A 27,817-nucleotide genomic window follows, 5' to 3' on the forward strand; every position below is an offset into this window, starting at 1 on the left:
AATAGTAAAAGATAGGGAGGAAATATCCAAAACCCTATAATCAAAGCTAAATGGTGGGGCCGAGCTACATTGTTGTTTTAACCCCGAGGTCCCTGAGGAGGATTATATTTGTCCTGGGCATCTTGTGCCCAGCTTGTGACCTCTGACCCATTTCAGCATGATGGCCCCCTTACCCACTTGTCTAGCCTGCTCTATAGTTGAAAAGGAAGGGGGATTGTGGGAAATTTGCACAAAAGGGACCACTATGATAATCTAAATAATAATTTATATTATTTTTGTGTGAAATCTATCATTTTTTTTTCAGTTTTGAACATTTTCAAAACTTTTTTTTCTCTTCCTTCCTAGGTTTTTGTTTTTTCTTCTGCCTTGCCCCTCCCTCCCCTCTTTAACCTTTATCCATTTACCACTGAAAAGGTTAGAGAAAAGGGCAGGGAAAGGAAAATCAATAAACAAAAAAGGAGATGGGGTTGTTTTGGTTTTCTGGACAGCCAGTCAGACTCCTGCCCTCTGAGCAGGTTTTGGGTTCCATGCTCAGAAGTGCTAGCACCCAGTCTCTGTTGCAGACACACAGGCTTTCTCCCTGCTGCTACTTGGGATGGGAGAGGGGCAGATGCTGGCTGTAGAAGAAGATGGCTTTCGCTGTGGGGGCCAGCTGAGAGATTGGGAATGGTTCCCAGCAGAAGCAGGTAGCGGAGGGTAGAGCTCACTACAGGTAGGAATCATAACCCACTCCCCTCTTTCAATGGCTGTAAACTTTCACAGGTTTCTAGACACAGCACCTCCAGTTGACTAGGGTAAACCCTGAAAATTGGCAAGCTCCCAATTTGTTTAGGACAAGCACTGGCTAGTTTATTAAGCAGAGCTGTATTGACATGGGGTTTGATCTTGAGAGGTACCAGGTAGAACTGGGAATGTTTCCCCCCACCCATCCTGTTTCATCTTTCCCAGGCCATTTCCTTATCAGGATGAAACTGAGACCTTTCCAAGTTTTTCATCAGAAAGAGAGAGACACACCAACCTTGATTAACCAACAGCCTGATGACTAGGGCACTCAATCTAGGATATGGGATACCCAGCTTCGAGTCCTTGGTCTGAATCAGGCTCTGCCACCTTCTGGATGTGTAGCTCTAACCAAATGGCTATTCAGGGGTGGGTCTTTCGTGCTGCTTTTGACCAGAGTCCTTCCTGAATGGGAGAAATCTTTACCAGCGAAAGTCTAATTGAAATTGGTATGTTCCTGCAAAAAGTTTCAATTTTGACAAATTGGCAATTCCTAACAAAAAACCTGTTTTGTTGAAAATGTCCTTGACTAGCTCAAGTACTGAACGTCCACAACTCTCACCGATCTCAGTGGTGGCTGACGGCAAGTATCACCTCTCTGGGTCAGTACCAGAATGCTTAACCCTGAAGCTTGAGTGTGGCGGATGCAGAAGATGTTGTCATGGTGACCTCCATCCCTGGTGTTTGATGGATAAATGACCTATTCTTCTTAGTGCTTTTACTGTGATATATGATGTTGTAATGTCTCCCTGGGAAAGATTTGGTTCTGTGGAGCAGCTTCCTTCTAGAAACCCTAGAAACTCCACCTAAGAAGGGAGAAAACAAACTTTTCATGCCATTGGTTAAAAGGGGAGAAACAACCAAAGAAATTAAAATACGGTTTTGAGAGAGACAACCCAATTTAGTGGTCCGAGTGCTGGACTAGGAGCCTGGAACTCCTGAACTCATGTGTGCATGGCAGTAACCTCAGTTCTGCCATGCACACTCTCAATGACCTTGGGCAAGTTACTTAATCTCCCTGTCCATTCCCCAGCTGTGAAGTGGGAGATGATGACAAAATCTACTTGACTGCAGTGCAGTCAGAGTTAATTAGCTGGATTTTAGTTAATTAGTGGCAGCCCTGTGTAACAAAGTATGATGATCAGTGACAGGAAGCTAATGGCTCTTGTCATCTTTTTTTGTCAGGTTCTATATCAAGAGTGTTAAAGAATTACAGTGACCATGCCTGCGATGGAGAATATGTCTCCCTGAGATGCCCTCACAGAACCACCATCAGCATCCAGTCGTCCTTTTATGGCCGAATTGTGCCAAGTCATCAGATGTGTCCCTCCCGATACCTACAGTCCTATGCAACTTTAATTAAGGAAGATGTTGCCTGTTCAGTTGGTACTTCCCTTCAGGTATTGCATGTTAAACTGCATCTCTTTAATTCTTGGTTTCATCTTTCCCAGGCCATGCAGCAGCTGTCTTGTGCTTGATGCCACTTAGATCTATGCTCTAAAAATTATCACGCTGGGTAACATTGGCCATCTGACACTGTGAGAGTAATTAACCATTGGAGCAGTTTACCAAGAGCTGTGGTAGACTCTTCATCATGGAAAATCTTTAAATCAAGGTCTTATGTTTTTCTAAAAGATGTGCTGTAGTTCAAACCAGAATTGAGGGAAGTCCTGTGGTGTTACTCCAGAGGTCAGAGTAAATGATCGCAGTTGTTCCTTCTTGCTTTATAATCTATGAAATTGTTAATAAATAGTTTGTTCTTGCAGTGTAGACGGGACCGAATTCTGTCTTATGGGATGTTCCTGAATTTTGCTACAGCCTTTGACTTTAGTGGTCCAGGAATGTGGCTAAAACACAAATATATTGCAAGACCAAACTGTGTTTTAACTGTTTTGGGGGATGGCCTACCTTTTACTTGGATCTCCCAACATGGTAGTTTTTCAGTGTAGACAGGACTTCCTGTAGGGTTAACTTACATTTTGTTTTAGGGTGTTTTATTTTAGTGACTTGAAATCCAGCTAGAATCTTTGGTTTGCTTTTTCTCCTGTACTCATAGGATCAAATTCTCAGCTGATGTAAATCATCAGAGATAACTGAATCATAAAGAGGAATTCTGCCCATGTGACAGTAGTTAATTTTAGTCACTCATTTATATGAAAGAAACCTATCACCAGTATCTTCTCTTTAAGGTTGTATGACTACCACAAATCAAAGAACCCTTTGTACGTTGAATAGGACTGGAAAATTCAGATGTGGAAACCTACACTGATTGATGTTATTGACTTCAGTGGGGACTACTCATGGGCATTACATTCAGTACATGCATCAGTCTTTCCAGGATCAGGGATTTGGATTGCAAGCTTTTGGGGGCAAAGACCTGCACTTTTATTCGTGTTAAGTGCCCTGCATATTTATGGCTATAAATCAATAAGAATTAGTAATAAATGTTACAGCAGAACAAGTGGTTTAAAGGAATGATGCATCTGTGCTGCAAGGAACCATTTTGTTCTAATCTGGCAAATGTCCAGTTTCTCCAGAGAGCTACTAATTGTGGCATCTCCTGCACCCGGGCACTTTTAGAGAAATTTACAGTTTATTTTAAAGAGCTGATCTGAGTGCTTTTGCTCCTACATGTCAGTGGTAAATGCTGACGATAAAGTGGTGGGGCAACATGTGCCCTGTAAAAAAATGACATGCCGACAGACTTGCGGTTGCTCTTGTAACACGAATACTGCATATCAAATGGCTGGGACTCAGAGTCTCCTTCTATCATACCAGAATTTGCAGTAAAGAGAGGCTTTCCCAAATGTGTTGATAGCTTGTAACAAGGGGGGCAACAGGCAGACATGCTGTGGGGGCAGGAGGATGTGGAGATTAAAGACAAAGGATTTTGGCTGAGGCCAACCCATCCTTCTTTTATTTATTTGTTGCCAAACAATGCTTTTCAAAATGTGCTCAATAAGTTGCATTTGCATGCACAATAGATAAACACATGTATTTAGTCCATTCCCTTATCTGCAAGTGGCATATTTAAGAAGCCTCCCCAGCATTTGGAATAGCAAGAGAAGAGGAGAGACATAGTGTTTAGTTTTTCATGCCGTGACTTTGCTTGCAGGAGTGATTTAATGACGATCTCGGGTGTTTGGCAGGATTCTCATGGGACCATAGAAATGTAGGGCTGGAAGGGACCTTGAGAAGTCATCGAGTCCAGCTCCCTGCACTGAGGCAGCGCCAAATGAACCCCGACCATCCCTGACACGTGTTTCTCCAACCTGTTCTTAAAATCCTCCAGTGATAGGGATTCCACCTGTGACCCTGCACCCTGTGGGCTACACGCTGCCCTTTGATTTATGCAGTCAGGTTCCATTGGCATCCATGGTGCTTCTGAGAGCAGAAAGTGTCCCTCTGGGTTTTAGAATGAGAGCGGTGTGTGCTGTAGTCAGTCATGTAGTATGTGTGTGTAGCACTGAGTGGTTGATCCCTAGGTCAGTGGTTTTCAACCTTTTTCCAGACCCCTAAAAATTTCGAATGGAGGTGCAGACCTCTTTGGAAATCTTAGATATAGTCTGCAGACTCCTGGGTGAAAACCACTGTTCTATGGTAACAACCACCTTTCGCGGACCCTGCGGAACCCCAGGGGTCAGCGGAGTACAGATTGAAAACCACTGCTTTAGAGGATGAGTTTACAAAGTGGCTGAGATTTAATTATTTCTATTTACCCATAAGAACGGCCATACTGGGTCAGACCAATGGTCCATCTAGCCCAGTATGCTGTCTTCTGACAGTGGTCAGTGCCGGGTGCTTCAGAGGGAATGATGCTTGTATACTTTGAGCACTAGCCTGGGACTAAAGAGTCCTGACTTCAATTCCCTGCTCTGCCACAGACTTCCTGTGTGACCTTGGGCAAGTCACTTAGTCACGCTGTACCTCAGTTCCCCACCTGCAGAATGTGGATAATAGCACTTTCTTACTTCACAGGGGTGTTGTGAGGAGAAATGGGTTAATCATTGTGAGGTGTTTGGATACTATGGAGATGGAAACCATAGAAGTACTTAGATAGATATCCTCCTTCAAACTGTGCTCCTCTCAGCCCTGTAGGGTGCCTTTTGAACCCTTCTCTCAACCTGGTCCTCATGCTGTCTTCCATGCTGCCCTCTATTCATGGAAAACGCTCTCTTCCTCACCTCATGCATTGGATGACTTCCATCCATTTCAGTCCCTGGATATCTTACAGCAAACCCACCGGAAGTGCTGACTACCTGGGTTTTTAAACTCAGTTGTACAGAGAGTATAGATGGGGCCGTTGTGTATGCATCTTGTTTGACAGTAATTAAAAAAAATCAGCTAAACCAGGGTCCTTCACAATTAAATCACTAGTTCTAATCAAGTCCAGATTGCAGAAATCTGTCTCTCTGGAAGAGAGGAGCTTGGGGAGTTAACATCCTTCAGTACAAGGGAATCCCTTTGTATTGAGGAGTTACATTTAATTCCCATTTAAAGGAGCCCCACTATCAAGAAGTACAGTTTGGAAGCCTTTTCTGTGATAAAAGGGAAAAGGCTGAGGTTGATTACACTGAGATTTACCACTGTTAATCCAGGCCTCCAGCCTAGTCCTTGGGGTCAAGTGCCAGAATCCCTTGCTATTGGCACTTGTTTTCATTTGAAACAAAATGTACGCCACATGGGAATGCCTGTCTGAAACATTATGTCAGTGACCCGAAGCTACAGAGTTCTGTTATTCTAACATAGTGAAGTCAGATTCGATGTGAGATTTCCAAATGCATAAAGACTTTGAATGGCAAGCCATAAAGGGCCATTCATACTAGGCTTTCCGTCTCAAAGTGAAGTGACTGGGTCTCTACTTAGCTGCTGGGCCAAAATGTATGAATGGGGTAGGTCAAAGAACAGATTAAAGTTGTGTAGAAAATCAGACACTATTTGTCTGTTCTCAGATTTGCGGGATTTTAATACCAGTAGTTTGAGGTTCATTGCAGTACCATCTGGAGGAAAATCAGAAAGGCTTCTATCATTTTTCTTGAAGCAGCTGTTGCATTTTTCAGATGTTGCAGTGTGGAAAATGACCACCCATTCCTTCCCCCTTTGGGCCAACTCTGGACCTATTTGACTCTGTGGCAGTGGCCAGTACAGTAGTGATGCAAGCCAACCACTAACACTGGCCTGTATTCTGTCGCTTCTGAAATTCCACGAAGATTATTCCTGATAGGGAGATAAGAAATCAGTGTCCCGGTGCTAGTCAGGAATGTACTCAGGCACTATGGTGATGGGTGGAGAATATGAACATATGCAACATCTCTTCCTTGGCTCTGCAGGGGACCCAGGCAGTTGGAACTATCAAGATTTGCAGGGGGCCAAAAGTATGAAGCAACAGCTGTGTCCTATTTATTGTGCCTCCTGGCCATCTCTTTTCCTGCTTATGAGTAAGTGGAAGAGGCAGTCAGAATCCTGAAACATTAAGTGTCAGAGTATTAAATATAAATGTCTAAATTGTCCCCACAGAATACATACCTCTGATCACCAATAGTAATTGTGTGCACTAAATGCAAAGTTCTGTGGCTGGAAGAGGTATTTTCCTCTTTTGCACACGCCTGTGTAGTTACCATTGCATAGTCCTGAGTAGAGCTGGTGAAAAACAGATTTTTTTTTTATTTTTTTTTTTTGGATTGGTGGCTGAACCGAAAAAAAAAATATTTTGGGTCAACCTGTAATTGGGTCAAACAGCAATTTTTTTTGTTTTTTTTCTTGATGAAACAAAAAACCTAAATATTTCATTTCTGATTGATTGAGTTAAACATTTAATTTCCTCCAAAATAGAATGTTTTGTTTAATTTTTGAGTGTTTTTTATCTTTTTTTGTGTTAAATCTAGATAAACTTCAAAACCAAATGTTGTTTTGAAACAAAAAGTCAAAATGTTTCATTTAGAAAATGTTGAATTGAAACATTTCAACTTTTGGGGATTTCCCCTCCTCCCCAATTTTTTCCAGACAAAACTATTAGCTGAATTCTTCCTGAATTTGTGAACAGTTTTGGTAAATCGAAATTGCATTTTTCAGCAAATAAAGTATTCGCCCCCCCAAAAAATTTTTTGCCCAGCTCTAGTCTTGACTGATGGGTTTCCTATGCCCATATTTTGCTTCGACAATATAGGTATCTATGTAACCCACTGGTGAATTCATGTTATGTGGCTCCTTCTGCCCAATCAACATAGGATGTGAGTCAGTTACAATCTCCTGCTAGGGACTCTGGCTCTTTAGATCAAGCTGTAATGACTCCTGGTTCTGTAGTTCCGTGGTTCAAACCTGAGTGTTGACCAAGATACCAGCCATCAGTCACACCTATTTCTGAACCTTTGGCCATAACTGTTCCTTAATTTTATGTCCACCATTGAAATGTAGCTGCCAAGTTCTAGGTCACTCTTCTCGTGACAGTTTTGCAGATTTCTGGACTAGATTCTGGACAGCTGGTGTAGAGGGTGGTATTACTTATTCCTCCTTGAACCACTAATGCAGTGCTCACCTGAGGGATTAGTGGCCAATGTGAAGAGCATCCAGTGTTACTGCTGCCCTCTACATATGTGACAGCCGCCACACCAGTGACTGAACAAAGGACCTCCATGAACTGTTACTACTTCAGGCACAGAGGAGCCCGTTACACAGACCTACCGCTGGTAAAGGAGGAGCAACTTTAAAACCCACCATAGCTCCACAAGTTTCCTTAGAGGGCTGCCATGTCAGTGCAGGTTCTGGCCAGTCTCCAAGATCTTCATGCCCTCAGGGTGTCTTTCAGCCCGAGCCTCTTTCTGGGTTTTGCTGGTCCTTTCTGACTCCTGTTGTGTTGTCTTAGAAGATGGAATAAGTGGGCCCGGAGAGTTCTAGGTAGCAACATGATCTGTCACGATACCACAGTAAACAGTTACTATGGTTCAGGGTTTTAAAGTCTCGGCCTGCTTCGTTCCATGGCAAACAGATCATTAAACATCTTTTAAACCTTCAATTATAGATACAGGAAGAAAGAAATACAGTTAAAGCATTTGAAATGTAAATATTAAGCAAAGTTTTCATTTTAATAATATCCCTTATTCCCTTTCCCTTTAGCGGTAGAGAGTTTTCTAAAAGGAAAATAACCCTGGCTGCTGGTCTTTTAGATGGGATTAAAGATGGTAATAACTGTCCATTTGGGGGCAGAAAAGAGAAGTTAGCTGAGATGGGCTGAAGCTGTTATTGTTGCTGTAGTTGTTCCTAGATAACAAGACAAACACACAAAAGGGGAGAGAAAAGAAGAGCAAAGATAGAAGATGCAGCTTCTGTCTTTGGTTCTGACTCTTACTGGCAACTGGAGAAACACAGGCCCAGCACACAGTCTTATCAGCCACTCTGGCAAACTTATACCAGCATTAGGCTGGTTAGGGCATTGCTTTCCTCTTTCTGGCCACAGGCTTACAGCAGTGTTGTAAAAGAGACAGTCTTGGCCCGCTAATCCAGACTCTTAGTAGACAGAAGGTAAAATTTAAGGAGAGGGTTAGGAAAGGGAAGAAATAAGCTGGGGAAGGAAAAGCATACCCAGGGGAGGAGAGGAGAAGTGGAGACAAAGTTTCTTATCCCAGATGGTGTTCAGAATTTAGCCAAAGTTGATGGAGGTGGTGATATCATCTGGTTCAGTCTGGGCACGACATCTCTCAGAATTAGGACAACAAAGGTGTAGTGGTACAACAGTGGACCCTGGCTTTCCAGGAGATGGTAGGGGTGATGATCATGATTGTGAAGCTTGCTCTTTCCTGTCCATATGTCTCCCAGCCAGCAGTGGTTAGTTTTATTCTTCCCCACAAAGTCTTCTCTTTTAAGTACCCCAAAAGGAACGATGGGTGTAAGAGCCCATATCTCATTATATTGTTCACCAGTTAGGTTTGATTTCTGATTCACCAATATTGGTCAATTGACTTCCAGTTCCACACTCCTCTTGTTTACCAGAGAATGATCTTAACACAGTCCTTGAGATATATCAGCTGGTTCTTTGTTTGGAGTAATTTGATCATTGTCTCCCTTTCACATTTTTTCCCATCCCCACATTTATGGTTATAGGTTATTGTGACATTTTATGAACTTCTCACAGTGGAGGTCATGGTTAGGATAAATTCATAGGCCCAATTATTACAATATTCTCCACACTGTAAGCGGTGGAGTGTGGCCACTATGCACCAATGCTTCCCATAATGGAAGTTCCCCCATCAGGGACATCTGCCATGGTTTGTGGCCAAGTATCTGTTTCCAGATTCTGTTAGTGGCGGGAAAGAACTTCAGCCTCCTTCAGCAATCTCAGGTGAATTGACCGATGGCCCATTTTTGTTCAGAACCATTTTCAGATTAGTTTGGGAGATTTCAGATGAAAGTAAATAGTGATGGGATTTTGTGGGACAAGGGGCTGTGAGTTGTAAGTCTATGGAGGCAGAAGGGGGACACAAGCACAGCTATGTAAGGGCTTTGCCTTCATTAAAAAATTGCTGTTTTTTACTTCATTCCTCACTTCATTCATTAAGATACCTCCAGTAATAAATATTTACAAGGTAAATTGTAAGCTCCTGGAGGTGGAGACTGTATCATTGTATTTGTCTCTATAGCTCTTAGCACAACAGCACCTCAAAGCTGACTCAGGCCTTTGGCTACTACTATTTATGAATAAAATGAGTTAATTAAAATATAACCTTCCCTCCCCTACTATAGCATGCGAAAACAATCCTAGCCATGTGAGTGTATGTGTTTGTATGTCTGTGTATTAGACTGGAGCCAAAACCAAAGTCCTGGAGCTGAACACTCCCAGATTATGGGAAAGTTCAGGTCTGGATCCAAAGTTTGCAGTTTTGGTCCATTGTGTCTGTTATATAAAATATCAATGTTTATGCATAGGCACACATTAGTCTTTACACTAGCACAGAAGGAGCAATATAACTGCTGTAAGTTTGTGTGGCCCAATCAGAAACAAATATGTGTAATTAAACAAGCCCCATAAAAGTATTGGCTAAGCCCAAAATGCGTGAATTTGACTTGCAAAATATGTGAGATAGATTTAAAGTAAAATACACAACGAGAAGAGTCAGAGGATGAAGCTTGAAATGATATGGGATTCTTGATACATTTATAAATCTTTCGGTAACTCCATGTTCCTGAATCAACATTCCTGATGTTATTAATTTACAGCATTAAACATAACTCCAGGCTTGTGTGGAAGAGAGTTTACAATGTGTGACATCGCTTGTTATCGTATACCCTAGATTATGCCTCATGCCAAGTTGTTATCTGCAACATCCTCCTATTAACAAGGTGACCGAGAATAAAAACCTTGTTATCAGGAAAATAAAAGGCACTATAGAGGTGTTGCGTTTTTGCTTCTACACATTTGTCAAGTAGAATGCAGGCTAAATTCTGCCCTCAGACATGCATGCATGAAACCAAGGGGAACTGCACCTCGGGGGGCAAAATTCAGCCTTGTGAATTATTTGCCTGAAAAGAAAAGAGTGTGCTCTCGAGATGAATCATGCTTCTCTCATTAGAAACATTAGTTAGCTTTTGGGGAAAGAACACTTGGCATTTCTTCTGTGTTTAGTTTGTGTCTATTTCACCTCTCCCAAGGATGATCAGTGACATGGATCACGAAGGCTGCTGAGGTGGTATTTCCTTTTGTCCTTTACGTGAGATACATGACACTTTCTCTGTCATCATATCCTGCTGCTGTTCTACCAGAGTGGGAGGCAGTCATACAAAAGGGAGTGGATTCCTTGCATTTTAACCACAGAATTCTCTGAGATGTTGTTTCCCTTCACTGGCAAGGTTTTAATAATATGAAGCAAGGGCAGTGATCTGACTCTTCTGGTGATGGGAAGATCAGATAAGCTTTTCAGCAGCCGCACAGCTTCTGAACCAGGAGGCAAATGTTGATCATAGGGTGATGGGGATGGGAGCTGTTTTTCCCCAAACATTTTTCCATGAGCCTCAGAGAAAGTGAACAATTGCAATTCAAGTGATCCAAATTTCAAGAAAACAAATGTAATTCAAGTGATCCAACTTTCCTAGCGAGCCGAGTGGTGTGACTCTTGTATCAGGCTCCTCTGCTGCCATCGTCTTCATCTCAAGAAGTTTATTATAATTATTATTTTTATGTTACATTAGTACCTGGAGGCCTCAACAGAGATCGGGACCCCATTGTGCTAGGTGCAGTACAAACACATAATAAGAGCCTGTCCCTGAAGCTGGGACAGTCTAAACACAGAATCCAAAGGGAGCAAGGGAAACAAAGGCACAGAAAGGGGAAGTGACTTGCACAAAGCTGCACAGCGGGTCAGCACTAGAGCTGGGAGTAGAACCCAGAGCTACTCCGTCCCAGTCATGTGACCACTGGACCAATCTGCATCTTGGTATAATGCGTTAATATGTTAGTGGTTTATGTGCTGTTTCCGTGAAGGGTTTCTATTTCAGCCTCTGAACATACAGAAATCTTCAGTGAGCTTTAATGTTCCAGGGTTTTAAAAGTTGCTGTGAAGCAGCACTTAAAAACACATGATGCTAGCGGCTTTACAAAGGCTAATATCATGATCAATGAGTATATGCTCTGAAGAAGTTACAATAATCTCCAAACTCAGCCTAAAATCACAGAACTGATGCAATTTATCGCATGTACAGTGCCCAGGCTGCATTGTGTTGGGAATGTAAGTATAGCTCCCCCACAATGTATATAACATGTTAAATATTTGTAAGTGGCAAAAATGTTTGATACTACCTCTGTGCAGAAGCAGTGGTGAATATCTGCCTATTTAGTCTCTGAATTGCCTTATCCGTGAAATCTTTAGCTTCACTGAAATCGCTCTTCAAAGCAGTCTGATTGCATACCACAAGGTGATGGATCATTTGTGTCTCCAGTTTCTATTTCGACCACCCCGCCAGCTGGTGCAAGATTGTTCCCCAGAATACATGCATTAGTACGTTGTCCAGTCGAGGTGTAAGAGTTCCAAGTGCTGGGGCATCCATCACTCCCATGGGAAAGTGTTTGACAGCATCATGGGTCACTGCTGTGCATTTTAAACATTCCCTTCCTGTAATCCCATGACTCCTAAATTATATTCTCATTTATATTTTCATCAGTAATATGTCTTCTTCCTTTGAAGATGATACCTTTAATACAGATTGTTATTGAGTTCCTCACCCTTAATTAATGCCAAGTCAATATAAGTCAGTATTTGTAAGTCAGTATTTATAGTAGATGTTTATCAATCCATTCCCCTACAACCTGCCAAACATATTCCTTCTTGAGTGCTTCACATCTGAATTAATACCTGGGGATTCATTCCATCTTAATCTTGCTCCCAGGCCATGTTAATTTCACCCTGGTATGTTTAGACAGCATGTGACAGAAAGGTGCATGCCCATACATGTTCTAGGCCAGTACAGCATAACATTGCCGTTTACTTAGATGGTAAGTAAGTCAATCTGTACATTTACGTAGATTGTAAACTCTTTGGAGCAGGAACTACTTTCTGTTTTATGTGTACAATGCCTAGCACAATAGGTCTCTGATTCCTGATAGCGGTCTACAGCTGCTATCGCTATACAATAATAAGTAATAATAATGATGGGCTACCAGTCACATGGCAAGTTGAGTTGGTGCATGATACAGAGGTCTGATTATAGCAGTTGCTTGATATTGCCTCAGACAGGCACCTCATGTCCAATCTACGGTGATAGTGCTTCCTTGATTAGTCCTCCTTTTCTTGCTCCTATCTGTAATTTGTTCTACTTTCCCACACAACTCCTATCAAAATCCTCTGACTCTATGAACCTCACTGATTTGCATTAAGATCTGGGAGGTCCTTTGTAATGACCATTATTTCTTTATGTGCGTGTTCAGGATTATTTTTAAAAATATTTCTTTTAAATCTGAAACTTTTGTTTGAATTACAATTGTAAAAAAATATTAGCATGTTATGATTTTACAATAATGTATAAATTCATACAAAAAAAATCAACAATATTTAAAATAGTATGAAACCCAATTGTAAGAATAACCCAAATGAAATAATCGATTCTCCCGACCATTTAAGAGAGGGAACCTGGATACTCCATGCTTTGTATCATGGGTAATGCAGACAGAATAAAGGCTGTGTCATTTGTTACTTTTAATTGCAAATCCTGTGGCCTAGCTAGGTAGATGACTGGAAAATGTGTTGGTGCAGCTATGTGTAACTCCACTGACTTCAGTGGGGTTACACCCACTTACACCAGGACTGAATTTGGCCCAATAAACCCTGTATAACTATAGAATAAGATTCCAGGATTGTCACTCTGAAGCCTAGAACGTTGGCTGAATCAGTGTGAAGTGATGGAAACAGCTACAAGCATAGCTGAGAGCACTTTTTGTTCAGAATATCACAAGTTTGAATTGTCACTGGGATTCTCGGTCTGTTACCATGCAATTTTTAAGTTCTCAGCCATTTTCAGCTTTTTTACACTTTACTACAAGTTACATCCGTACGACAGCACAGGCTTTCACCTAGTATATATTTTAAGATACTGATGCACTGTGTAATACGCCTGTTAAATATTTATGCCTGTCTTCATGATGAATGCACATATCTCTAATTTAAAGAATGCATCTAACTCTTTTGATTGCTGTGTCTCAATGCCATACTACTTGAAACATCATTTAGTGTGGGCCTTCCCTGTTGTTTCACACTTGGCAGGAGTGATGCATGTTTTAGCGCAGTGGTTTTCAAACTGCGGGTTGTGATCCCGTACTGGGTCGCGGAATATAAGACACTGGGTTGTGGTGGCTTGGGTCAGCACCGCCGACCGGGCTGTTAAAAGTCCAGTCAGCAGTGCTGCCCGGCTCAGGCAGGCTAGTCCCTACCTGTTCTGACAGTGTGCTGTGCCCCGGAAGCGGCCAGCAGCAGGTCTGGCTCCTAGGCAGGGGAGCCACAGGGCTCTGCGCGCTGCCCCTGCCCTGAGCACCAGCTCGGCACTCCCGGCCAATGGGACCTGGGGTGGGGGCGGTGCCTGCGGGCGAGAACCGCGTGGAGCATCCTGCACGCCTCTGCCTAGGAGCCGGACCTGCTGCTGGCTGCTTCCGGGGCGCAGCACAGTCGCAGTGCCAGGACAGGGAGGAACCCTGCTTTAGCACCCCTGCTGGGCCGCTGATTGGGAGCAGCCCGAGGTAAGCCCGCGCCCCAACCCCCTGCCCCAGCCCTGAGCCCCCCCAACCCAGAGCCCCCTCCTGCAGCCAAAATCCCACATCCCCACCCCCAGCCCAGAGCCCTGACCCCATCCCGGAGCCCAATCCCCTGCCCCAGTCCTGAGCCCCCTCCCACATCCTGAACCCCTCATTCCTAGCCCCACCCCACAGCCCTCACCCCCACACCCCAACCCTCTGTCCCAGCCCTGAGCCTTCTCCCACACCCCAAACCCCTCATCCTCAGCTCCGTTGGGTCGCGGGCATTAACAATTTTCTTGAACTGGTTGCCTGAAAAAAAGTTTGAAAACCATTGTTCTAGACTAGAGTCATCCTTGTGCCTCTCTGATGATGGATGTTATAAATAGAGCAGCCCTGGGGTGAAATCCTGGCCCCATTGAAGTCAATGGGAGTTTTACCATTGACTTCAGTGGGGTCAGGATGTCACCCTGGGTGTATTAGCTCCATTGACTGCAATGGAATTAAAATAGGAATAGGTTTGCCATGAGGTGTTAAACTCAGTGGTGGTGTATGTAAAATGAATGATGCTCAAGGCAAGTAATTCTTGGTGAATATCACAAAGAGATAAAAAAGTATGTATGTGTAGAGGGTGGGTTTTTAAAACACCTTCTTGCAGTGACCCAATTGAGGTTTTTTTTTTAAAACTTTGATTTCATTTAATAAGGAACCCCTTCCTCCTCCTCCCCCAGTAGAGAACACAATGAAGTTTATCAAGTGTGTAGCTTCTCAGTACCTATGGAAAGACCTGATTTTGATCTTGCAGCAGCTCTCACATTAAGAGCTGGGTCATTGGAGCGAGATTAATCAGAGGCATAAATCACAGCGGTCAGATTGGTGTTTGTTTTGCTTAAATTCACCTGGCTTTCTTTCCTTCTTATCTCCCCTAAATCTCCTGGCTTCTCAACTCAATCATGGAGCAGAGAATGGAATGGATTTAAACTGCCATGACTTCCCTTGTGGGCTCTGACTGTCAGCCCTGAGGCTTGATTTACCGCTGGAACCCCGTTATAAAATGGCACAAGACAATTAAGGAGTCTTTCCTCCCCGTCTGCGCCAGACAAGGATTCCGTCTCCTCCCCAGTTAGTGTGATTTTTATAATACAATGTGACTTTATTTTGTACTAGCTGAGGGGCCCACCAGACTATGATTATGTCAGAGTCATGGTTAATTCTGCATGTGAATTCTATACATGTCCAGACTGTTCAAGGGTATTTTTCTCATTTTGTTGTTGCACCTTTCCACCTCCTCAGCAGTGATTTGTTATTCTCAGCTCACAGTGACTGGGAGCGAATCAAGTAGGAAGTAGCACGAGAGAATAAACAGAAAGCTTTCTTTGTTCAACATAATTTGTTGCCATCTGTGACTTTGCAAAGGAAATTGACGCTCAGTAGATTAATAAACAATAAACAAATTGCCTCCCTGGTAAGAAAGTCCCATGACATGTCAGTTGTGTCAGTTGATCACCCACTGACTGATTTGAAAAGTCAGCACCACTTTTGACACACTTATAACCTTTTTGTCTAGTGTAGGGAAAATGTAGATGAGGATAGCAGGGGAAAGATTTTCAGTGGTACATGTGGAAAGACAAAATTTTTGTTAAGATCACATCCATCATACAGAATGCATCCAAGATATATTATAGAGTTCAAAGATAAATTCCAGTTAAAGAAAAGTTAATGTAAGAGCGGGTCTACATGTTTAATGCAAAAACTTTTAAAATCAAGAATGGGTTTTTGTGGCATGATTTGCATTTCTCCCTTTTTTATTAAATGCTCCATTACTTTTATTGATAATTTTATTAAAAAGATTGCAATAATTATAAACATTTTTTATTTAGCAAAGCCCAGGTTTTAGACAGAAAATGTGAATAATGATTTTGATAAAATTTTCAGCATTTTTTTGCCAAAATGCCCATTTTAAACCACACAACATAAAAATAATTTAAAATTTTGAATATTTTCATGAAATAATTTCTCCCTTTTTTGACCAGCTCTACTTAATGTTGAAGTTGCACAGTTAGATATTCAAAAAGTTTTCACACTCAACCTTAACTTAGCCCCTAGCATTCCAGTACAATCTTGCAATTGCATGGTTAATTTCTCCTATGCCCTTTGATACACCAGTATGTAGCATGCTCTAGTGCTGTGTACTACTCTGTATGCCAGACAAAGAGAACCAGGAAGTCATTTATGCGAAAAATATGCAGTAAGTGGTACATACTGGAGATTAGTGTATAACAAGGCAAAGGAATAATGAACATTTGTTGGCATGTAAAGACCACCTACGTTCATAGTTAGCTTAGCTTAGTGGTTAGCTGCCTCACTCTCTGCACTGTGCCTAGGGAAAGCTGTGTGGGTACTGGTTGCACATAGAAGGTGGGGTTTTCAAAAGTGCTCCATGTTAATTTAACTTAGTCCCACTGAAATCATTGGTAGTTTCCCATTGGTTTCAATGGGAGTAGTTAGGTCAATGCTGAGTACTTTTGAAAATCCCACCTAGATTGTATAGAACGTGGCTACTGACTAATGTGTGCATTTTCAACGTAGTGAAACACAGAGTTTTCATGCCTTAGTTAAATAACTTGCTATCCCCAAACTCTCCTAGGCACCTCATCTTAATGCATCCTATTTCCATTCCGCTCCCAGATTTTTCATCTGTAGATCTCTATATTGAAAAGATCACAAGTATGCTCTTTGTTCACTTTGCCCTCAAAAATGGCTGAAATGTCTTGGTTTAAACCTTAAAATAAATCAACAAACTTCAAGCAGAGACAAAGCCTGGCAAATGTCAGGCAGAAAGGTGAAAACTTCCGAAGTATCTGAACAACCAAAAATATTGGGGTTTAGAATGGAACCTGCTATGTAACCTAAACTGGAGCAGCCATTGCTGTGCCTGTTATAAATATGGGAGATGGAGAGATGAAGGGGTGTTGGCTAGGGAGGAAATATATTATTTTCAGCTGAGATTTGAAAATAGATGGAGAATCACTGAGATAGTGAGAAAGTTAGTCTGAATGGTAGAAGCTGCAGAGAAGAAAGTGTCGGCATGGGAGGTGCAGTGGTGGGATTATGGAAAGGGACAAAAAGCAGGTCCATGTGAGAGGAGGGAACAGAAAGAGGAGTGGAGAGAGGCTGGGAGAGTTTCTGAGACACAGTTTGCCGAAGTCGCCTTGTAAGTGAAAATTAATCAGGTTGGGAATGGAATTCATAGCTCTGTTAAGCAGGGACTTAACGATGCCAATGAATTATCTCACTCTGTGGTCTCAGTCAAAATGCTCTGACAGGTTCATGTGTGTCAGACAAACATTATGGTAATTTTAGAGCTTTAAGGGGCTCCACAGAAGTATGTAAATACCACCTAAGTCATCTAGCTGAACATAAAACTTAATTACTGCCCCACTTACTGCCCCCCCCCCTTTCTGCTTTAAAGGATCATAGGGATAAAAATCATTAATCTTTCTTAATGAAGCCATTTTCTATCAGGAGACAGAATGTCTTTCCCCTGTGGATTTTAAGATGGAGTTTTATAAGGGGTCTTATGAATGGAGAAGTGTATGAAGGTAATTCAAAGAACATGAGAAATGGGAGAACCCATCAGGCTCCCAAGCCCTGCGTGAGTTTAGCTAAATTGAAACCACTGGAAGGGGGGAAAAGTGAGTCCCATTCAAAACTAAGTCGGCTGAGTAATACTCCTACCACCTCGACTGCTAGTGATTAGAATGACAATTGCTGCATCTTTTCTGTAACTAAGGGCTGGTCTACACTGGCGGCGGGGGGGATCGATCCAAGACACGCAACTTCAGCTATGCGAATAGCGTAGCTGAAGTCGAAGTATCTTGGATCGAATTACCTGGGGTCCAGACGGCGCGGGATCAATGGCCGCGGCTCCCCCATCGACTGCGCTACTGCCGCTCGCTCTAGTGGAGTTCCGGAGTCGACGGTGAGCACGTTCGGGGATCGATATATCGCGTCTTAACAAGACATGATATATCGATCCTGGATAAATCGATTGCTACCCGCCGATACGGCGGGTAGTGAAGACGTACCCTAACAAAAGAAGGCATTTAAAAGTATGCGGTCCAAATCCTGACCACACGGTGAAATCAACGGTGAGATTGTCAATAGCTTCCGTCAGACTGGGATTTGTCCTGTATATTTCATGATCTGGTACTCACTGTGGCAACGCCAATCCTCTCTCCTGAACTATCTGTCTCTCAGACCTTGTCGGCACACAAAGTTACACCATTTTAATGAAAAGTGTGTTTTTAAATCTCTTTAGTTAAATCAGTGTAAAACCCTCCATTTTTTTGCCTGATTAAGCTAAATTGACAAAATCCATTCTTAAAGCAAAATCTACCCAGGGCTTAACTAAATTGGTGTAAAAACAAACCTTAATTTAACACAGTGCAAGTTTGTGTGTAGATGAGATTTTTAAAAGCACTTAAGTGGCTTAGGAGTCCTATTTTTAAAAGTGACTGAGGAGCTCCTAGGTGCTAAAATTTTACCCAAGGCCTCAATCTTTCCTAAAATTTCCAGTGTTGTGCTTGCTTCCCTCTCTTTCACACTCATTCACTTAAATCTCAGATGTCTGCATTATGATCTAATTTGGGCTGCTAGCTAGCATTTCAGCCGTGCCATCCATTGGAATCCTCCACAGCCCCTGTGGTGCAATGTTGCCATTCAGTCTGCTTTGTTTGCACTCAGTCGGCCAGGTCCTCAGCTGGTATCTATCAGTGTCACTCCACTGAGGCAAATGAAGCTATGCTGAGTTAAGCTAGCTGGGGATCTGGCCCGTCATTGTGAGCTTTCTAAGGTACAAGCAGTACCACAATAATAAGTCTGAGTGAACAACTGATTTTAGGGGGGTCGTTTGCAAGAATTTGCATGGATATGGCATGAAAAATAATCTGAAATACAGATTTTCAATAGGGGAAAGATAATTGGATTCCCTTTTCTTATCTAACAAACACCCTGATCCATTCATTTCATTATCTGGTTGGCTTGTGCCTGGAACGGTGTTATGTGGGAACTTGGGTATGTAAAGTGGTTGTGGTTCTTTGTATTATAGTAGTGCCTAGAGCTCCTAACTAAGGTCAGGGCCCCATTGGGCCAAATACATTTTTGGATTAATGTTGTAGCATTAGGCTGAACTTGGCCATTGTTGTTGGACTGTGTGTGCACTGAACAAGGCTGGGAAGAGTCCCTGGAATTCCAGGGCACTGAGAATTGGCGGCCTCTTCAGTGCAATCTCATCATGCTGTTCAGTGAGGCCAAGATCACCCTGCTGCTCTGAAGCCTTTCTCCATTCAGTGCACTCTGATAGGTACTAAAGTGCTTCTATTTTTCTGTTTGTTTTTTGTATGTGTGCCCTTGCCCGTGTAGAAAATGCTGGATGAGTGCCAGGACAGACGGAGCTGCCAGTTCCTTGTCAATAGCCGGCTGTTTGGTCTAGACCCGTGCCCTGGAACCGGCAAGTACCTCATCGTATGGTACAAGTGCAGGCCAAGTAAGTATCTCTCCAGTGAGTCTGGTTGCTTTTGTAAGATCAAAGTTATCCCTAGCTTAAGCTTTTGCAGTGAGGCTTCCTAGCATTCTCTTTTGTGGGGATTTTCACTACCTTCCGCCTTTATTTTCAATGTAACATAAACCATTTGGGTACAGTAGAGCCCTCTCCCCTGCTCTCTCAAGGCATTGCTGTTAGACTTTTTCCTTCTCATTGGCAGTCTGCAGTAAGGATTGTATTTGCAGGTGCCAGAGAAAGCTCTTGCCAACATTCAGCTTATGCCCTGCCCTGGTAACATTGTCTTCCTTGGGTGGACTGCTCCAACTTTGTACTGCAGAGGTTTCCACTCTGCGCTGACTAGATGCAAGGCTGCACTTCAGAAGCCATTAGTACAACACAAATTGACAGTGTGACAACAATCCATGTGGCCCAAACTTTCAAAAGTTGTGTGCCTAAAGTTAAGCACCCAAATAAATGGCCAGATGGGAACTGTGTCTGCCCAGCATCTCTGAAATATGGACCACTTTTTTAGGTGCCTAACTCTAGGTACCCAAGTTTGAAAATGTTGGCCTATAACTTATTTTGTATAGCCCCTTTCATACAAACCAGATCCCAAACCTTTTTGGAGAGTGAAATAATACAGTTATGAAGTTATCACAGCCAACAATAGGGGGAGAGGAAATTTAAAAAGGTCTGGGCAAGGACCAAGATAGATCTGATATCAGAAGAGATTTTAAAATAAATGGTGAGCCGAGGAGAAGGCTCTTGCTGCAGAATCCCGAGTCTGATACTTGTTGAGTGGAGGGAGCTGGCAAGATCTGTCAGGAATTAAATGAAAAGGGGTAATGAAATATCGCTACCATCTGTTAGTTGTGGTCTTTGAGCAGGTGAATGGAAGGTCCATCTTTGTATGAGAATTTTCTCTGTATAAAATAGAAGTGATTAGCACGTTGTTCTGACAAATTTCTGTTGTTCTGCATCAGCTGTGTTGTCTTCCCGTGTGTATAATATGCTGAAAAGGAATGTCATGAAAAGGTCTTAGGGTTTGTATGCAGGTTCTGGTGAGGACTGTAGACTGCTGAAATTTTGAAGGTGTCATAGAAGCCCATCTCTACATGAATATTTATGGCTTGAAATGCTCCCCTGTTCACAGGTATGACAGGAAATGACTTGTGTGTGTGAGCTGAATATCTGAAGTGTGGGGGCAAAGGGGAATTTTCCTGAAAGACAGCAGAGCTTTGCTAGATTGCTTGAGTTTATTTCCCCCAAGACATTTTCCATGCAGCTATAATTTTGCAGGGTGAACCAGGGTCACCTGATACATTTTATTGTTTCTCAGTCAATGAGCAAACTCTTCCTGGGAATCTGGTCGGTTCGTAATACCATCTATAATGCATTGACCATTAGGCTTGCACATTGAATGGCAGCAGCATTTTGAGCTCTCCACAGAAGCTTCAGGACCAGGGGTCTCAAACTCGAATCACCAGGAGGGCCACATGAGGACTTGTACGTTGGCCCGAGGGCCGCATCACCCGCCTCCCATTGTCCCCGGCTCTTCCCCCCCAATCCACCCCCACCCCTGCGTGCGGGGTGCAGCAGGGGGCTCAGGGCAGGGGGTTGGGGTGTAGCAGGGGGCTCAAGGCAGGGGGTTGGGGTGCAGGAGAGGTGTGGGGTGCGGCAGGGGGCTCAGGGCAGGGGGTTGGGGTGCAGGAGGGGTGCAGGGTGCGGCAGCGGGCTCAGAGCAGGGGGTTGGGGTGCAGGAGGGAGTGCGGGGTGTGGCAGGAGGTTGGGATGCAGGCAGGAGGCTCAGGGCAGGGAGTTGGGGTGCAGGGTGCAGGAGGGGTTCGGGTTCCGACCCGGCACCGGTTACCTGGAGCAGCTCCAGGGTGGCAGGGGGGCGCATCGGGGCCAGGGTAGGCTCCCTGCTGGCCCCGGCCCCGTGCTGCTCCGCTCCGGGAAGAGGCGGGCACCGCATCCCTGCAGCCCGGGGAGGAGGGGGAGCGGAGAGCTCCCTGTGCTGCTCTTGCCTACAGGTACCTCCCCCGAAGCTCCCATTGGCTACGGTTCCCCATTCCCGGCCAATGGGAGCTTCAAGGGAGGTAACCACAGGCAACAGCATCTCATGGAGCAGTCTGCTCCCCCTCTCCCCGGGGCCGCAGGGATGCGATGTCCGCGGCTTCCCGGAGCAGCGCGGGGTCCTCAACATCATGGGGTTGGCAAATCCGCAGGCTGGATCCAAAGCCCTGAAGGGGCGGATCTGGCCGGGGGAGGGGGGAGGCGGCGCGCTGGGGAGGAGATGGGGGGGCAGCGGGTAGCTTGGCAGGCCGCAGGGAAGAACCCCACGGGCCGTGTGTTTGAGACCTGTTCAAGACTATCTGCAGAGTAATGAAATAGCAGGGGTGTCACAAGAGCTAGTGCTCATATATGTTGATTTGTAGTCATGTTTTTAATTTGCATTGCTTTAAGGGCAAAATAAGGTGAGATATGATCTTCTCATGAGCTCAGTTAGTGAATGGCAGATATACCACAAGGAGAACAGATATACCACAAGGGAATCATCAAAGTAGCTAAAATAACACCAGACCAAGGAGAACAGGTCTGGTGTTATTTTAGCTACTTTGATGATTCCCGCGGGCATTAAAAAGCCAAAAGATGTAAATACAAATATTGTAATATTCTAGGGGAACCCAAATATGCAGCCCTAATAAGTAGTGAGATCGTATGAATCAGTCCTGGAAGCTGTGGTCCAGTGAGGTGGCGGGCATCTCTGGGGAGGACTGAGCGCCCTCATCTCTTGTCATTGATCACCAGAAAGTATTCACCACAGGAAACATAAAGGCCCCAGAGAAGCGTGCTAACTGGTACCTGATCTGTTATACGTTTATCAAAAGCCACAAACAGCGTTTCAATCCCCACAACTACTGCCTACAAATACTTGGATACAGTCTGCCCGGCGCATACTTTGTAGTGTTTAGAAGGCAGATCTGAAGCATCAAACAGGAAGGTGTGAGCTTTCCTGCGCTGAGTGCCATGCTGGAGACCTGCCAGGAGCCCCAGGATTGCCCGAAATAGGCACAGGTATTTGTACTGAATCTTTAAAAATAAATAAATAAATAAAAACCTAGGTAACCCACAGGTGAGTGTGTGTTACAAGGTCCACTCTAGAGGCTACAACTTGTTACAGCCCATAGCTATCGCTGCTTGGTTCTTTAGCTCAGGCTGTAGTAGGTCCTACTTCTAGCTGTGGAGGTCTCTGGTTCAATCCCTGGTGTGGGGGGCTGCACAACTTGTAATAATGGCTTTTATTTGTATCTTTATTAATGAATGAACAGCTTGTTTGAATTCCCCCTCCCCACAACATAGTTGCCATTGAGCACCTTTGCAGTTACTGGGTGCTGGGGGTCGATGGCTGCGTGTTTCCCTAGGGCCAGACTTATCGCCCCCGTGGTGTTAACACAAGGTGCAATGGAGTGCTGCTCTCATGTTCCTTGCAAGTGAGTTTCAATCCTGCTTTGCTTTTTAAATCAGGTGGCTGCATGTTGGTTTTGTTTTCTTTCCCTTGAGCACCATTCAAAAAGATACAGGGATGGAATGTGGAGCAACATGCCTGCCAGACTGTGGGGTTGGGGGAGACCTGGCCATCCAGCCAAGACAGGGGGAGATTAAAAACCTCTCTCGCCCCTGCACCATGAGCCTGTCTTGGATTCCAATGCTGCTTACTAGGGAGACAGGAAGGGGTGCCAGAGAGCTGGCGCTGGCAAGTTACTGAACCTCCCCTCTTGAAAAAGAAGAAACTAAAAGGAAATAGTCTAGCTTTGCCCTTCTTCAACCACTAGTTGTGAGGCGCAATGTCGGAATCATGGCATGACGTTCTTTGGCCTGTATTATGCAGGAGGTGAGACTGGATGATCAGAATGGTCCTTTCCGGCCTTAAACTCTCTGAGTCTATGACACAGAGGCATGTATCTAAATACACACGTCTCAGGTATGTACATAGCTCTGTCCCTAAATGACAGCGGCACAGTAAGTCCTGTATAGTGGCAAGAGTCTAGACTGTAGCTAGATGGTGTGTGTGTGTATATATAGATATTTCTGGGGTATGGAAGTGCTGGGGAGATCAGAAACGGTCAATAAAATGCTCCGCTCATTCTAATCTATTGCAGCTTGCTAATGACTGTAAGTTACTGCTGCTGTGTGTTCTCCCTCCAGTACCTAATACACATCTGCCCACATCACCATTGGGGAGATTTTCAAAAGCACCTTAGGGGTTCAGGAGCACAAATCCCTTTAAAACTCAGAGACTTGTGCTCCTAAATCCTTTTGGTGTCTTTGCAAATCTCACCTGTTACTGGAAGCCTCAGCACAGAGGCTTCGAGGTGGGTTCCCCCCAGGTCAGGATTGGGATGTGTTGAGGGGGGCTGTGTGGGGAAGCTAGTGCTGCTGCGGCCTAGGCAGTAGCTGTTCTACGAAGGTCTGATCCGAAGTCCACGGAAATCCATTGACTGCAGTGGGCTTTGGGTCAGGTCCTGAATGCATGGAGGATTTCAGTCTGCATGGCACTTTTCAGGAACGTTAAAATAATATCTTACGCAGAGTATGATTATTTCTCACCAGAGTGCAGGTAACACACTGATTTCGTTTAGAACCATGACGTGTAATTACCCCGTAATCTGAAGAAACATAATTAGAGGGAATTGGCACAGTATTTAATTGGCCTCATTCACATGCCTTCTAACTGAAATCCCGATTCCCCAATATTATTAAAACAATTGTCGGGTGTGTTTATTCCCCTCCAGTCTTGGAGACATAATGCTGTGTAGGATCTTCTATTGCTGTACACCAGAAAATACTCATTCTGTGTGCCATAAATATGATGCTCTGGAGGGGGGGATGGCATAATCTAGTGCTTGCAGTCAGAGGCTGGGAACAGGACTCCTGGGTTCTATTCCTGCATTGGCCTATGAGACCTTGGGCAAGTCATTGAACCTCCCTGTGCCTCAGCAAAATGAGGATACTAATGCCTACCTACATTTGTGGGGTATTTTGTGCTTCTTCAGAGGAAATGTGCTGTATAAAGTGAGTTATTTCTTAATTACTATTCTGAGAGGAGAGGAGAGATTTCCAGCGCACTTTACAACTTGGCTTCTGCCTACATGACCTCCGATTTCCCAGTCCTGCCATGAGTGCAGGGGACTGGACTAGATGACCTCTCAAGGTCCCTTCCAGTTCTATGATTCTATGCTCTGCCAATCTTCTTGCCTTGCCGCAGTTCTTGACTCCTTCTCTCCCTCCTAACCTCATGCCTTCTTTGCCCCTCTCTTCTGGAAACAGTTCCCCTTTCCTCCTTCAAAACACTTCTAAAGCACAACCTGTTCCTCATGGTAAGCCAGCAGCAATGTTCTCTTGCCACTCTTTCTCTCTGCCCCATTGTATTGTAACTGCTGTGCCTTAAAATTGCAGGCTCTTTGGGGCAGGATATCTTGTTTTTTATTCGGTGTTTTTATCTGTTGTAAAATGCTACATGACGTTATCACATGGTATAAAGGATTGTTGGAAACTGATCTGTACCAAACCCCTTCTACTGAACATTCCTGGGATCCAAACTTTGCTGCTGACCCCTTTAACTGTGATGAGCCAGACCAGAATGTGGGCAAGTTTGGATGTGGGTTGTGATCCAGACTGGAACACTGTCGCTCAAACCCTACTGTAGCTCTTAAACAGCTGCTATGTTCCATCCCAGAAGTGGTTGCACTGCAGTGGTGGGTGCTGTGATCCTTGTGTCGTTGCCTCCTTTACTCATTATGTACATGTTATTATTTCATGTAATGTTTGCAAAGCACTGTGTGATTCTTGGATGAAAGGTGCTAAAGAAGTGCAAAGGACCATCCCTATGTAATTCCTGCTGTAGGAGGGGACAGCCTTCAACGAATTTCAAGAGACCCCAACTTTCCCCTGGGAAACAGTCACCTCTACATCCCCCGTAAACAGGTCTACCGACAGCAATTCCGGGCCCCAGGGCAGAACAGTCAACGCCTTCCCTCCCCCCCCCAGCTGCACCCGAGGGACACGGTCCGCCTGACATTTGGGTGGTGCTGCGCCTGTGCTGGCTAGTGCCCAGTGAGCTGCCGGTTGTGCTGCTGCCGGTTGTGCTCTTCCGGCACGGCTGGAGCTTCCACATGCCTGCCCGGTAGCGTTGCCAACTGTCTAATCGCGCAAACCCAAAGACCCTTGCCCCACCTCTTCTCCAAGGCCCCCTCCCCCATCCCTCCGTCACTCACTCTCCCCCACCCTCACTCACTTTCACCAGGTTGGGGAAGGGTTTGGGTTGTGGGAAGGGGTAGGGGTGCAGGCTCTGGGAGGAAGTTTGGGTGCAGGAGGAGGTGTGGGGTGTGGGCTCTGGGAGGGAGCTTGAGTGCAGGAGGGGATGTGAGGTGCAGGATCTGGGAGGGAGTTTGGGTGCGGGGGGTGTGTGGGCTCTGGGAGGGAGTTTGGGTGCAGGAAGGGTGCAGGTTCTGGGAGGGAGTTTGGGTGCGGGAGGGGGTGTGGGCTCTGGGAGGGAGTTTGGGTGTGGGAGAGGTGCAGTTTCTGGGCGGGAGTTTAGATGCAGAAGAGGTTGAGGTGTCAGGCTCTGGGAGGGAGTTTGGGTGCGGAAGGAGGTGTGGGCTCTGGGAGGGAGTTTGGGTGCAGGAGGGGTGCAGGTTCTGGGAGGGAATTTGGGTGCGGGAGGGGGTGTGGGCTCTGGGAGGGAGCTTGGGTGCGTGAGGGGTGCAGGGTGCAGGCTCTGGGAGGGAGTTTGGGTGCAGGAGCGGGTGTGGGCTCTGGGAGGGAGTTTGGGTGTGGGAGGGGGTGTGGGCTCTGGGAGGGAGTTTGGGTGCGGGATCTAGGCTGGAGCAGGGGCTGGGGTGCATGAAGGGCTCAGGGGGTCGACACTTACCTTGGGTGGCTCCCGAATTCCAGACGCGACCAGCAGACCCCTCTGGCAGCGCAGTGGCTCCTAGGCAGGGAGCCCAGGGGTCTCTGTGTGCCCCGCCCACAGGTACCATCCCAACATCTCCCATTGGCTGCAGTTCCCAACCAGTGGGAGCTGTGGAGTTGGCGCTCGGGCCGGGGCAGCGCACGGAGACACCCCCCAGGGGCTTCAGGGATGGTGCCGGCCACTTCCAGGAGAGGCGCGGGGCGACGAGCAAGGGTGGGAAGGAAATCTTTTCAATTGCCTGGATCCCTGGGCAATTTCCCCCTTTGCTCCCCCTCCCCCCATTGGCAGGCCTGCCCGTAAAACATGGCAATAGATTTTGGGGGAACCTCCTCATGGCATGCATTGAATGTACCATCACACATTCAGTTCCCTTAGGACCTGATCCGGAACCTTTGAAGCCATTGACAGGTTTCAGAGTAGCAGCCATGTCAGTCTGTATCCGCAAAAAGAACGGGAGTACTTGTGGTACCTTAGAGACAAACACATTTATTTGAGCATAAGCTTTCGTGGGCTATGCATCCGATGAAGTGGGCTGTAGCCCACGAAAGCTTATGCTCAAATAAATGTGTTCGTCTCTAAGGTGCCACAAGTACTCCTGTTCTTTTTGAAGCCATTGAGAGCTTTGTCACTGACTTCAGTGTGCTCAGGATCATGCCTTTACGAGTTAAATCCTCTGAGCTCAGGACTCTGCCTGAAAATCCTAGTTAAATTACACCCATCCTTAAGACTTACACGCTGTTGACATGATTTGCTGCACGCTATGCACAAGAAGAGGGAAGAACGTTGGAAATAATAGTTTCTTTTGGAGCTATAGAAATCCCTGGCATCTTTAACACTAGTGATTGATTTTAGTGCTGGGATAGATTGGTAATTCAGTAGCTATCAACCCTGTCAGAAAAGCATTAGTCTCCCTTGGGAGACAGTTTTATTGGTGGCAGGAGAAGTTCATTGTATTGTTCGCTGCATTGCTCTTTGGTGGTTCATGCCTTATAAGAAGCCGGGCGGACTGTGGGCTGTTAGAGTGGCACATTCTCCTGGCCTTGCTATTGAGGGTGTAAAAAAGGCCCTGAACTCATCAGCTCATTCTTGCTTATCTGTATTATTTCAAAACTGTTTCGATTGGGTAGGGAGTGGAAATTTGTAAGGGTAATAAACCTCAGGCCGCAAGCGCCGCGGTGATGAAAAGGTGTAAATAAAGGAACGTTATAAATGTCAGAGAGCAGATCAGTGAGCCTGGGATCAGACTGAGCCTTATAAATGAAACTTTAATACTTGCAGTTAATTCTGATTAAGCCACCGATGCGCAGAC

General features: G+C 44.9%; 1 protein-coding gene across 1 annotated transcript in view; it reads left to right on the top strand.

The window, feature by feature from the left end:
* Window positions 1-595: 595 nt before the first annotated feature.
* Window positions 596-27,817, top strand: part of LOC117875533 (protein eva-1 homolog C-like) — a 61,351-nt gene continuing 34,129 nt past the window's right edge. Inside the window, exons 1-3 of the mRNA XM_034766912.1 lie at window positions 596-686; window positions 1,966-2,180; window positions 19,412-19,535. Of these exons, the coding sequence (XP_034622803.1) occupies window positions 596-686; window positions 1,966-2,180; window positions 19,412-19,535 (430 nt within the window). The remainder of the gene's footprint in view (window positions 687-1,965; window positions 2,181-19,411; window positions 19,536-27,817) is intronic.

This window comes from Trachemys scripta, chromosome 3 (genome assembly GCF_013100865.1).
Source record: "Trachemys scripta elegans isolate TJP31775 chromosome 3, CAS_Tse_1.0, whole genome shotgun sequence".
Classification (NCBI taxonomy): domain Eukaryota; kingdom Metazoa; phylum Chordata; order Testudines; family Emydidae; genus Trachemys; species Trachemys scripta.